At 42.4% G+C, this 14,324-nt stretch overlaps 1 protein-coding gene across 2 annotated transcripts in view; it reads left to right on the forward strand.

Moving 5' to 3' along the window:
• Window positions 1-7,494, forward strand: part of gnaz (guanine nucleotide binding protein (G protein), alpha z polypeptide) — a 50,116-nt gene extending 42,622 nt beyond the window's left edge. For both annotated transcript variants that reach the window (XM_046369992.1, XM_046369993.1), the window contains one exon: window positions 5,416-7,494. In XM_046369992.1, the coding sequence (XP_046225948.1) occupies window positions 5,416-5,760 (345 nt within the window). In that variant the 3' untranslated portion in view covers window positions 5,761-7,494. The remainder of the gene's footprint in view (window positions 1-5,415) is intronic.
• The last annotated feature ends 6,830 nt before the right edge of the window (window positions 7,495-14,324 follow it).

Raw genomic sequence — 14,324 nt, forward strand, 5'->3', positions numbered from 1 at the left:
AAGCATTAACACAGGATTGAACCTCCTCATTAATACTTCATCTTAATTAAGGCCTGTGTGTCTAGAGTGCTCAGGGAGAGGGGGGGCTCTGCCGGTTGGCCACGGGGTGGAATGGTGAGGGGGGCTCTGCCCATAGGCCACGGGGAGGGATGGTGTGTTCAGGGTCTAGGGGAGGGGGAGCTTCCTGCTGTGTGTTGCTACCCGAGTATCTACTCCTCCTTCCCCTCTTCCCTCCTCTCTCCCTCTGTAACTCTAACGATGACGGATTGAACAGGTAAGGAGTGTAGAGAGTCCCAAAGCACAGTGGGTGGGCTGCTGCCTTCCTCTCCATGCAGCAGGGTTCTGGTGTAGACACCCTGAGAACAAATGGAGGGGGAGCCTCTGGCTCTGACCTTATTTAGTGTACACTGCTTAGGGTCCTAAGCTCAGTCCCTAAGGATGCCTACTTATGCCAGAGAAAAGAGGCTTGCGTCTCGCGCCACAGCACCGGATGCATAACAAGTCTGTATATTCATATGATTGGTTCCTAGAACTTACATAGAACATAGAATTTACAGTATACAAATGAGTTAATTTGCCTAGTCCCTTGTTTAACATTGCAAAACACTACATATTATACGCAACAACAAATAAGTGTGGATGGTTTATAGTTCAAGTAAATGAGACAGAGACTTTATAACTTACAACCCTCTTGTCGTTAAACTATGTTTAATTGCACTTGCCCACCTATCGCTCTCTCTCCTCCCATCGCTCTCTCTTTCTCTCTCTCCTTCAATCTCTCTCTGAGCATATCTTGTGATTTGCTCAGAGCACCATGATGTTTTGTGTAACCTTTTAAACAGCCGTCCAGTCTTCAAACTGAACTCCTCACTCAGTCACAAGCTACTGGATTCACACCACATGCCTGCAGCCTCCCATATCTCTCTCTCTTACACACGCACGCACACACACACACACACACACACACACACACACACACACACACACACACACACACACACACACACACACACACACACACACACACACACACACACACACACACACACACACACACACACACACACACACACACACACACACACACACACACACACACACACACACACACTCTCTCTTGCAGTATGTCTAGTATTAATCATTTTAGTACCGGGGACTTTTCATGGAATATGAAATCTATCAGGCCACAGATTTTTGTTAATCTCATAGATATTGTACATCTTGGGAAAAGCCTCATGCTTGACAGAGCTCTACTTGCTGCATCTGTACTGATGTCAGTCAGACTGTTCTTTTCACATTTGGCTTCACCAACTGCCCAGCACTCCCCTGTGCTCAAACTATGATTCACTGCATGACCAACAACTGTTTCCTTGTTCTTCTTTGATATATAACAACTCCTCTCCCCAGTAATATATGAATATATATTTCAGTATGACAGTGATTTAGGGAGCTGTTAACTTTTTACACGCATGGGAATTGGCCTACTGTATATAGATAGGGCTAAATTGAAATGTTTCTTACAGAAGAAATATGAAAAGCATATGCATAACCATGGTAGCAATTGAAAGGGAACAGTTTGGAGATTATGGGGAAATTATTAGACCAAAGGTCAGGACACAACAGTTGACCTGACACAAGACTGATTGTGTACAGGTTTGGATAGATTTGAGCCATGTTTTCAATTGAAATGTAAAATTACAATAATCAGTGCAGCTTCTCAAGTCCATGGGCATTACATTCCAGTATACTGTAGCTCTAACAGAGAAGGCCGATTTGACTGTGTTGAAAAGGGACAACACAATCCCCCTGGGCATTGCATTCCAGTATACTGTAGCTCTAACAGAGAAGGCCGATTTGACTGTGTTGAAAAGGGACAACACAATCCCCATGGGCATTGCATTCCAGTATACTGTAGCTCTAACAGAGAAGGCCGATTTGACTGTGTTGAAAAGGGACAACACAATCCCCCTGGGCATTGCATTCCAGTATACTGTAGCTCTAACAGAGAAGGCCGATTTGACTGTGTTGAAAAGGGACAACACAATCCCCTGGGCATTGCATTCCAGTATACTGTAGCTCTAACAGAGAAGGCCGATTTGACTGTGTTGAAAAGGGACAACACAATCCCCCTGGGCATTGCATTCCAGTATACTGTAGCTCTAACAGAGAAGGCCGATTTGACTGTGTTGAAAAGGGACAACACAATCCCCTCTAGTTACTGCCATTGTTATCCCGGAGGTGCTTTCCTTGAGCATGATATACCGGCATAGGGGTGGAGGGGCAAGACCATGCAGGATCTTAAAGACAAGGCTTGCATCTACATTCTGCTTAAAGCTATCCAGACTAAATAAATTATGTTTGTAAATGATATGACAATGGTGGTAACTGTTTGGTTTGTTATCAAAAATCTTAAGTGTTTGTTTGTAGAGTGATTCAATTGGTTTCAGGATAGTAACTCCTGCTTGTGACCAGCATGTGAGGCAACATCTCAGATGTGAGATATATAGCATGCATATATAGTTTGGCGGCCTCCAGAGGAAGGAAAGGTCTTGACCGTGTTAATTAACCACCTTCATAAAACAAGGGTTTGAGTGAGAAGACTAACTGAGGTCTCCAAGTGGCCGCACTCCTCTCCAAAGTGTGCACAGTCCCTGAGTCATTTCAATGCACTTGTATGACACAAAGAAGAATCTTCAACTATAAGGTGCTTTTTTGAGCTCTCCTAACTGTGCCTCTGAGGAACTAGAGCAAGCACACTTGTAATTGTTTTGAACACAGACCTGTATCCCCACCATCACACAATTACTGTTGTTGTTTACACAATCCAAAAACGGCCCAATATTAATTAGCAATCTGGGTCAGGTGAGCATAATTTGAAAGCTTGTTCTACTGCCAACATGACTAGCTAAATTCTAAAATACGATGTTATAGTGTTAGGCTTTCACAAGGCAATTCAGAGAAACGGAACGTAATTGTGATGCGCATAGAAAGGAGTCATGAGTGCATTCAGGTGCACGTTCTGAGACAAATTTTCTTCAAACAGACAAACATAGGCTCATTGTGTTCAGAACAACCCAGGCTATGACACCATTTAATGTTGTAACTGTATATCAAACAAAGTCATCATAAACATTGACACTGTATATGACATTAGTTTCATGATATGGAAATGTCAAGTGCACATTTGGACTCATGGGTGTTTGGCATGCTTGTATGACTGCGATCTGGACTCAGGGGTAGACATAACATAGTAAACGAAAATCCAGGACACTCAAATTAGTATGATATGTTACGTTTGTTATGGTATGTATTAATTTGTGGATGTCTATCATCCATTTGGTATGATATGTTACAAATTCCAATTCGTATGATAGAGTATTTTACTAATTGCAATTCGTACAGTATTTACGAATTTACAATACGCAAACGATATGCTACGAATTCCAATTTATTGTGGCTAAAGTTAGCTAGATGGCTAACGCTAACATTAGCTAGGCTAGGGGTTAGGGTTGGGGGTAAGGTTAGGGTTGAGTTTAGGAGTTAGGTTAAAGGGAAGGGTTAGCTAACATGCTAAGTAGTTGAAGTTAGCTAAAAAGTAGTAAGTAGTTGTAAGGTCACAAAAAAAATGCTGAAGCTCTCTGTAAATGAGATTGGAACATGCAACCTTTGGGTTGTTAGACGTTCATGTTTTTCTTCTTAAGTTAAATTCTGTCTTATAAATAAATAAAATATATGCCATTTAGCAGACGCTTTTATCCAAAGCGACTTACAGTCATGTGTGCATACATTCTACGTATGGGTGGTCCCGGGGATCGAACCCACTACCCTGCCGTTACAAGCGCCATGCTCTACCAACTGAGCTACACAAGGACCAGCCATACCAAACATAACATATCATACTAGTGTCCCGGATATTTGTTTATGTCTAATCTGAGACTAGCCTGTTGTATGACATCAAAGCAGTAGTTATTATAATCTTTAACGTCTCATTTACAGCATTTCCTTCACTCAGATGACAAAAATGTCCAAAAGTTGCTCAATTAGCGGGAGTGATGGGGCAACTTGTCTCGTGTGGTGCTCATGTTCAGAACAGCTGTCAGACAAACTCCTACAGCGCTGTGAAGTGCAGAGCATGAGCTCTGACATAATTTATAGCATTTTACTGTACAGCCACTGCATTCCAATTTAGGCGATTATCAGGGACCAAATCTGCCATCTTCAACACGTATATGGGTACAAGTGTAAACGTCTACGGTCCTCTTTGGTTTTTCATTTTGTATTTCATGTGTTTTAGAGGTTTGAAACACAAACCTTCACAACAAATTGCATTTTTGGGAGCATGTGATCTTGACAGTTATGACTGTGGCCCTCATGGCTACACATTTGAACAGAACTGGCTCCCATTCATGAATTTGGAAAACATCCTAGGAGGAAAAGAACATTTATCCTAGGGGTTTGGCTAATACACAGCTGACATCTCCGAGGCAGCACAAACAAATGGGCCTTGGTCTGGTAGCAGAAAGCGAAGAACCACAAGATTGTATATTGCTTAATTTAATATGCCTCCAAAAACACAATCTTGCAATCATAGAAAGAAAACAGGCAGTGAAGTTGTGTTTTGGGCAAAGCCAATGTTAGGCAGGCTATGCATTTGCTCCCATGGCTAAAGCTCAAAAGTAGAGTAAATATGTCATCCCTGGGATGGGCTTAAGAGATGTACTCAACCTATCAAGTTTATTCTGTCGCTTAGTCCATCTGTACACACTGAGAATTGTTCCTGTTCATGGTTATGTTCAGTGTAAAATACCATGGAAATTCCCTGAAACGTATTTCAAATCAACGGTATTACATTTCATACTCATTTCACCCATTTGTCTTGCGTCAGAGAGGGCAAGGCTATCTGTACATCTGTACATCATCTGGCCTCAAAAACAAGACTTTGATGTGTTTTTTAACTGTGCACAGTTCCAGTAACTCATTAAGTGCTCATCATGTGGGCAGTAACAGTTCTCTACTCATGCTAAGCTTGAAGTGAGAGAAGACCTGCTCTGTTTGTTTCCGGGTTGAGAGTTCAAGTGCAGGTCGTTGACTGAGTCTCCAGCCCATGTTTACACAACATATGAACCACACCTTTGGCTGCTCGAGTGGAGTTTTTTAATCTACACTACAGGGTCAAATTGTGTTCTCATTTTCAATTCGTTTTTTTGGAAACATATTTTATTTTTTGGAAGATTTAGCAGTTACAGCAAATCATACTCACGATCACTAAAAATGACTAATTTAACGTCATCTTCAGCTTTAGCCCAACGTCAGCCTCTTTCTCTTACATGTCAATAGGGTGTGTCTCACGTGAGGGAACAACAATTTTCTCATGATTGCCTCTTCTCTCTCCCTTTCCATCCCTCCTCTCTACAGAGTCGTATGGCAGAGAGCCTGCGTCTGTTTGACTCCATCTGTAACAACAACTGGTTCACCAACACCTCACTCATCCTCTTCCTCAACAAGAAGGACCTGTTGGCCGAGAAGATCAAGCGCATCCCTCTGACTGTGTGCTTCGCCGACTACAGAGGTCAGAACACCTACGAGGAAGCGGCCGTCTACGTGCAGCGGCAGTTCGAGGACCTCAACCGCAACAAGGAGACCAAGGAGATTTACTCGCACTTCACCTGCGCCACAGACACCAGCAACATCCAGTTTGTGTTCGACGCCGTCACGGACGTGATCATCCAGAACAATCTCAAGTACATTGGGCTGTGCTAGGACTGGGGATAGGGTGGGGAGGGGAGAGAGGGCTGCATGGCAGCAGTATATCCATTCGCTACCAGGCCCGTTACACACAGAGCCTGTCTGTCAGTCTCTTTGAGGAAGTGTAGGAAAGAGAGAACCTGCAAGGTGGAGCAAGGGGGTTGGGATTGTCAGGGACGGCTATAGGATCAACTGATCTGCTTGACATATTAGAGTTGAGGGTCAAAGGTCAAGATGGGATTTACCCAAGGTCAGCATAAATGTGTTTGCACTGAATATATGAGTATGTAGAGACACACACACACACACACACACACACACACACACACACACACACACACACACACACACACACACACACACACACACACACACACACACACACACACACACACACACACATGCTTATGTTTGCTCACAGACAAGGACTTGGGATCAACTGTCAAGCACTTGTTTGGCGTGGAAACAATGGAAACTGAAGACAACCCCTACCCTCTGCCTGCCAAACCTGGTATTGAGCAGGAATTCTTGACTGGCAGTTTCAGAGTTACGTTTGTCATTTTAGGTTGTTTGATTTGCCTCAGTCAATTAATGCTGCTTTGCGAAAATCAATAAATTCCTGTGGATTTTCCCCTAAAAAGCTGGACAGCGGGTTTACCTGGCAAGGTATAGGGAGATGGTGAGTCACAGGTGTCCTGGGAAAATAGTTGGAGGACATGACTTATGTCACAGGGTTTCTATCCAAATGAGAAAACTGCCACAGTTGAAAGCTGAAGTAAAGGGTATTTTCTACACACACTGTATCTCATTTCTTGAGGGCTAAATGGCTCTTCAAGGTTATCTGTTGTCCCTCTTCATTTTTTTTTTCTTTTTAAATGTACGTTTGTCAAACCTGCCCCTTAGGGCAGGTCTCTGACCTGCCAGGAGAGTGTTACACTCCATAGAGTGGATGGTGTTCTCTAAGATCATTCCAGTTTCCAGCAACAAAGACATCAAAAACAGTGCCAATTTTAGTGTAAATAAAAACAGATCCCATCAATAAATGTTGGTTTTATTGACAGAAACATTAAAACATGCATGATTTTGTTAATTGGGATATTGATCATTTTTTATTTTGGATTTGTTTTCTGTTATTTTAGGTTAAACTAATATATTCCCTAAAATATATATACAAGTCAAACACTGTGTACGATTGTACAGCTGTTGTCTAAGAGGAATTTATTGAAAAGAGTACTATAAATTGAGATTATGATGAAGATGGTGACGATGATGACGCCAATGACAAGCTCATTACAAACCCAGCATGAGATGATAGAGTGGGTCAGGGGGGGTTAAAGGGAAAAAAGTTTGAAGACTGCAAAAAATATGAATGCGAAAAAACAAACGCTTCAGTTTAATCCTCCTTGCGCTATCTACATGGTAATTGTTATACAGTGGGTATGATGTGTAAATATACTGTAAGGTTCACTCTGTTAAAACAATAAATAAAAGGTTGAGCTGGAATACTGTAAGTGAGAGAGAGAATGTGAGAGTGAGAGAAAGAGAGAATGTGTGTGAGAGAGAGAGAGAATGTGTGTGAGAGAGAGAGAAAGCCCTGCTCTACTTCTCTCCTCCAACCCTCACCTTTTCAGCTAAGAGGAAACAACTCAGCTAAGGGCTTCAGGCTTGACTTTACAGGATGTTCACTTCAACAAAAAACAACCAATTTAGCCAAACAATAAAAATAATAAATAAAATGAATTATGCAAATTCTGGTTGTGCAGAGTATGTGTTTTTGGGTGGTGGTCATGGGTAAAATGGGAGTACAGGGAAATGCAGTACACACTACTATGTTTCAGATCTTTATGAGAACAGGCTCCACACCATGCTGATGAAGCACTGGTATTATGTTTTGCTGTCTCGTATGCCTTTAATTCTAATCTAACACCACACCCGCCAACAAAAAAAGTATTTTCTAATTTGAGTGGGACATGCTGTTCCTAAGCCATCTCTCTCTCTCTCTCTCCTAAAATCACAATTAAAAGAGCCTGTTCTTATCTGAGCTACCATGCTACACTACAAGGGAGGGACAAATAACTAACACACAATTCGAGTAGACAATTAAGTTACGAGTAAATTGTTGCAGCAGAGCTTTGACAGGGTGGCAGAGGTGGTTGGGATAGCCACAAATTCAACTCAGAGCACAAACCTTGATTGACCCCCTTCCTACTGCTAATGGTTCCACGGGTCATTGTTTGGCAGGCCACAGCGCCTGCTTCTTATGGCTGGTTTACAGTCTGTCTATCGACATGTCTGTAGACAATTGTCGTAGCGACATCATGAACATTCCATTGTCTTCCGACATCAAACTTGTCATTGTTATTATGAAAGGCCAGTTTAACGACACGTCTGTAGACAATTACAATGCGATAAGTGTCGCTGGTCAAAACAACATTTCATTTATACTCTGGTGGAATGTCTGTAGATTGTCGCTGTGACTGTCAGTTTCCTTGTAGCACTGACATGAAAAAAGTCTGCGACTGTCGCAACGTCCATTGTCGTGGTTACCGGACTGCCACAGTTCTAAAATGATCAGATAGAATGAGCTACTTTTATTTAGTCACACTGTGGCCGTAAGGGATTTTCTGTAAACTCGCCATTACCTTGCAAATAATAATGTTGTTGGGTTTACTTTCTTGTAATAATGAATATAAATATGCTAAAGTTAAGACATTGTCAGCTACCCTCTGGTCATTATTTGAACTGGCTAGCCAGCTAGCTAACTAGTATTTAATAACGAACCAAAACATTGCTTTTAGTTGCCTGGCTTGATGATTGGTTGACATTTACCAAATTCATTTTTTAAAGGAGATGGGTTTATTGGTGTTAAAATAGAGAAATGATGCTATCTGGAGCACCTGGCTGCTTATACTTTTTCATAACGTTCATAAATTTGGTGTCGGACGACAATAGAATGTTCATGATGTCACTACAATTGTCTACATGTCGAGAGACGGACTGTAAACCAGCCATTTAACTTTTTTTCATGTCAGTGCTACAAGGAAACGGACAGTTGCAGCGACAATCTACAGTCATTCCACCGGAGTATAAATTAAATGTTGTTTTGACCAGCAACACTTGTCACATTCTAATTGTCTATAAACATGTCGTTAGACCAAGTATTAACCGGCGATTACTTAACATGTATAGCAGCAGAATCGATGCATTATTGCTTCATGAAGTAAGCTCACATGTAATGATAGAAGTTGCTGAAAAATAAAAGTAATTTCTCTTCCAGCTCATCAAATATCAATGCATTCAAATGTTTTAAAATGCAATGCATTTGAGTCAATAATGTATCAAGTGTCAAGTGTAATTATTAGTTGTATGTGCATGATACGCATGGCAGACGTCGTACAATGAAATGCTCACTTGCAGATTCCTTCTCAAACAAATCAAAAATAAAATAAAATTGTATTAGTCACATGCTCCGAATACAACAGTTGTAGATCTTACAGTGAAATGCTTACTTATACGCCCCTAACTAACCAACAATGCAGTTGAAAAAATATGAATAAGAAATAAAAGTTACTAGTAGTTAAAGAGCAGCAGTAAGATAACAATATTGAGACTATATACAGGGGGTACCGGTACGATAGCACCTTCCTCTGACACCACCTGGTATAGTCCTGGATGACAGGAAGCTTGGCCCCAGTGATGTACTGGGCCTTACGCATTACCTTCTGTAGTGCCTCGGAGGCCGAGCAGTTGCCATACCAGGCAGTGATGCAACCAGTCGGAATGCCTTCGATGGTGAAGCTTTAGAACATTTTGAGGATCTAATGACCCATGTCAAATATTTTCAGTCTGAGGGGTAATAGGTTTTGTCGTGCCCTCTTCACGACTGTCTTGGTGTGCTTGGACCATGTTAGTTTGTTGGTGATGTGGACACCAAAGAATTTGAAGCTCTCAACCTGCTCCACTGCAGCCCCGTCAATGAGAATGCGGACATGCTCAGTTCTCCTTTTCCTGTAGTCCACAATCATCTTCGTTGTCTTGATCACATTGAGGGAGAGGTTGTGTCCTGGCAACACATGGCCAGGTCTCTGACCTCCTCCCTATAGGCTGTCTCGTCGTTGTCGGTGATCAGGCTTACCACTGTTGTGTCATCGTCAAACTTAATGATGGTTTTGGAGTCGTGCCTGGTCGTGCAGTCATGAGTGAACAGGGAGTATAGGAGGGGACTGGGCACGCATCCCTGACAGGCCCCTGTGTTGAGGATCAGTGTGGCGAATGTGTTGTTACCTACCCTTACCACCTGAGGGTGGCCCGTCAGGAAGTCCAGGATCCAGTTGCAGAGGGAGGTGTTTAGTTCCAGGGTCCATAGCTTATTGATGAGCTTTGAGGGTACTATGGTGTTGAAAGCTGAGCTGTAGTCAATGAATAGCATTCTCACATAGGTGTTCTATTTGTAAAGGTGGGAAAGGGCAGTGTGGAGTGCATCATCTGTGGATCTGTTAGGGCAGTATGCAAATTGGAGTGGGTCTAGGGTTTCTGGGAGAATGGTGTTGATGTGAGCCATGACCAGCATTTCAAAGCACTTCATGGCTACAGACATGAGCGCTACAGGTCGGTAGTCATTTAGGCAGGTTACCTTAGTGTTCTTGGGCACAGGCACTATGGTGGTCTGCTTAAAACATGTTGGTATTACAGACTCAGACAGGGAGAGGTTGAAAACGTCAGTGAAGACACTTGCCAGTTGGTCACTGCATGCTCGCAGTACATGTCCTGGTAATCTGTATGGCACTGCGGCTTTGTGAATGTTGACCTGTTTAAAGGTCTTACTCACATTGGCTGCGGAGAGTGTGATCACCCTGTTGTCCGGAACAGCTGGTGCTGTCATGCATGTTTCAGTGTTATTTGCCTCGAAGCGAGCATAGAAGTAGTTTAGCTCGTCTGGTAGGCTTGTGTCACTGGGCAGCTCTCAGCTGTGCTTCCCTTTGTAGTCTGTAATGGTTTGCAAGCCCTGCCACATCAGACGAGCATCGGAGCCTGTGTAGTACGATTCGGTCTTAGTCCTGTATTGACACTTTGCCTGTTTGATGGTTCGCCGGAGGGCATAGCAGGATATCTTATAAGCTTCCGGGTTAGAGTCCTGCTCTACTCTTTAGCTCAGTGCGGATGTTGCCTGTAATCCATGGCTTCTGGTTGGGGTATGTATGTACGGTCACTGTGGGGACGACGTCATCGATGCACTTATTGATGAAGCCAGTGACTGATGTGGTGTACTCATCAATGCCATAGGAAGGATCCTGGAACATATTCCAGTCTATGCTAGCAAAACAGTCTTGTAGCTTCGCATCTGCTTCATCTTACCACGTTTTGATTGACCGAGTCACTGGTGCCTCCTGCTTTAATTTTTGCTTGTAAGCAGGAATCAGGAGGATCGAATTATGGTCAAATCTGCCAAATGGAAGGCGAGGGAGAGCTTTGTATGTGTCGCTGTGTGTGGAGTAAAGGTGATCTAGAGTTTTTTTCCCCTCTGGTTGCAAATTTAACATGCTGATAGAAATTTGGTAAGACCGAATTAAGTTTCACTGCATGAAAGTCCCCCAGCCACTAGGAGTGCCCCTTCTGGGTGAGCGTTTTCCTGTTTGCTTATGGAGGAATACAGCTCATTGAGTGTGGTCTTAGTGCCAGCATCAGTCAGTGGTAGTATTTAGACAGCTACGAAAAATACAGATGAAAACTCTCTAGGTAGATAGTGTGGTCTACAGCTTATCATGAGATACTTTGCCTCAGGTGGGCAAAACCTTAAGACTTCCTTAGATATCGTGCACCAGCTATTGTTTACATAAAGGCATAGTCCGCCACCCCGTCTTACCAGACGCCACTGTTGTATCCTGCCGATACAGTGTATGAACATACAGTTGGCTGATTATAATGTCGTCGTTCAGCCACGACTCCGTGAAGCATAAGATTTTACAGTTTTTAATGTCCCATTGGTAGTTTAACCTTCCCCGTAGGTCATCAATTTTATTTTCCAATAATTGCACGTTAAGCTAGAAGAGCGGAAGGCAGGGGGGGGGGAGGTTATTCGATCGCCTACGAATTCTCAGAAAGCAGCCCGACCTCCGTCCTCTTTCTTTCCCGACGTCTCTTCACGCAAATGACGGGGATTTGTGCCTGTTCCCGGGAAAGCAGTACGGCATTCACGTTGGACTCGTTAAAGTAGAAAGAAATGATTCTGCCAGTTCGTGTTGAGTAATCGTTATTTTCAGTCATAAGAGACGGTAGCAGCAACATTATGTCCAAAATAAGTTTAAAAACAAGTTAGAAACAATGCAAAAAAACTAACATAAAAACACAATCGATTAGGAACACATAAAACGTCAGCCATCTTCTCCGGCGTTGTCACTGATTGCAACAACAAGAAGACAACAATAAGAAATAAAAAAAGATATGAATACAAACATAAAATAAGTGGCTCATTTGAACAGAATAAACATTTTAGCATAAGTATAATACAGGAAGGAACAATTTATAGTATTTACACGTGTATTGGGGAAGGGGGGGCCAGTGATCAATGGGGGCCAGTGATCAATATAATAAGAGTATGGTAGCAGAAGTTGTGATGTGTGTGTAGCATGAATGTATATGTGTGTGTGTGTATATGTCTGTGTCGGTGTGTGCATGTGTGAGTGCATGTGTGCTCAGGTGCGTAGAATCAGAGCAGTTGGTCAGTCCAGTTCAAGTGTTCCAACATCTGATGGCTTGTAGATAGAAACTGCCTTAGAGCCTGTTGGCATCACACCTCATTCTCCGATACCGTCTGCCCGACGGTAAGGGAGTGAACAGCTCGTGGCTGGGGTGTGTAGGGTCTTTGATAATGCTGCGTGCCTTCCTCAGGCACCCATTTCGAGTAGATGTCCTGGATGGGTGGGAGCACGATATATATCCATCCCTAATTTCTACATCTCAAATTATGCTGATTGAGCTATGCAGCTCTGAGGGAGCAGATGCTCAGTCTGACCCTCAGCAGATGACCAGAAATTACTATTCCAGACTGGGGACTGGACAGTGGCTGTAAGAATCTGATTCCTTCATCTCAACCCTGACCTAATGACCCTGTAGCCACACATGGTTTTAACCTTGTTGAGATCAAAGCCTCATCTATAGAGAGAGAGAGTCTCCATCAATACTCCTATTTTGTGAGTATGGTTATGGAGGAATAGTAATAGTGGCCAGTTGTTTGAGTTTTAGATGTTTCTACAACTTGATTGGAGTCCACCTGTGGTATATTCAATTGATTGGACATGATTTGGAAAGGCACAACCTGTCTATTTAAGGTCCCACAATTGACAAGTGGATGTCAGAGTTTAAAAAAAGACAGTGGATGTCAGAGTGTCGAAGGCACAGATCTGGGGAAGGGTAACAAAACATTTATGCAGCATTAAAGGTCCCCAAGAACAAAGTGGTCTCCATCATTCTTAAATGGAAGAAGTTTTGAAGAAGCTTCCTAGAGCAGGCCACCCGGCCAAACTGAGCAATCAGGTGAGAAGGGCCTTGGTCAGGGAGGTGACCAAGAACCCAATGGCCCAGCCAAAGCCCAGACATGAACCCATTCTAACAGCTCTGGAGAGACCTGATAATAGCTGTGCAGCAACACTCCCCATCCAACCAGACAGAGTTTGAGTGGATCTGCAGAGAAGAATTGTAGAAACTCCCCAAATACAGATGTGCCAAGCTTGTAGCATCATATCGAAAAAGACTCAAGGTTGAAATCACTGCCAAAGGTTCTTCAACAAAGTACTGATAAAGGGTCTGAATACTTACGTAAATGTTAAGTTTCAGTTTTCTATCTTGTATAAATTAGCAAAAATGTCTAAAAACCCGTTTTTTGCTTGTTATTATGGGGTGTAGATTGAGGGGAAGTTTAAAAAAATATATATATATTTTAGTATAAGGCTGTAACTTAACAAAATGTGGAGAAAGTGAAGGGGTCTGAATACTTTCCAAATGCACTTTTTATTTCAGGATGTGTATATTCCTTGGTAGCAGGTAGCCTAGTGGTTAAGTACGTTGGGCCAATAACTAAAACATCGCTGGTTCAAATCCCCAAGCTGACTAGTTGAAAATCTGTTGATGTGCCATTGAGCCAGGCACTTAAACCCAATTGTTCCTGTTAGTTGCTCTGGAGAAGAGTGTCTGCTAAATGACTAAAATGTAACCCAGAAAATATTCTGAATTTATTTACACATCACAGTTTTGAAAACATAGCTTGTCCCCCCAAAAAAGTGGTCTCTTGGTACAACTTACCCCATGTATTGGATAAGTTAAGCTGCCTACAAATGTATGTATTGTATGAAATATTACCACAACCTTTTTTTAAAGCATGTGTATCTTTATTTCCCAAACACAATTGAATACTATCACAATAGCTTTTTGTCTTTTAAGGATTTTAAACATATTTAACACAGACTTAACACCTAACAGACTTTGTACTATTTTTTACACTTTTAACATAGGCTAGGCCCTGTTGTTACCTCATATCCCAGCAACAAGTCTGAGAAGAAAACACTTCAATTTGATCAACTTGC

Source organism: Oncorhynchus gorbuscha, linkage group LG11, assembly GCF_021184085.1.
Source record: "Oncorhynchus gorbuscha isolate QuinsamMale2020 ecotype Even-year linkage group LG11, OgorEven_v1.0, whole genome shotgun sequence".
Classification (NCBI taxonomy): Eukaryota; Metazoa; Chordata; class Actinopteri; order Salmoniformes; family Salmonidae; genus Oncorhynchus; species Oncorhynchus gorbuscha.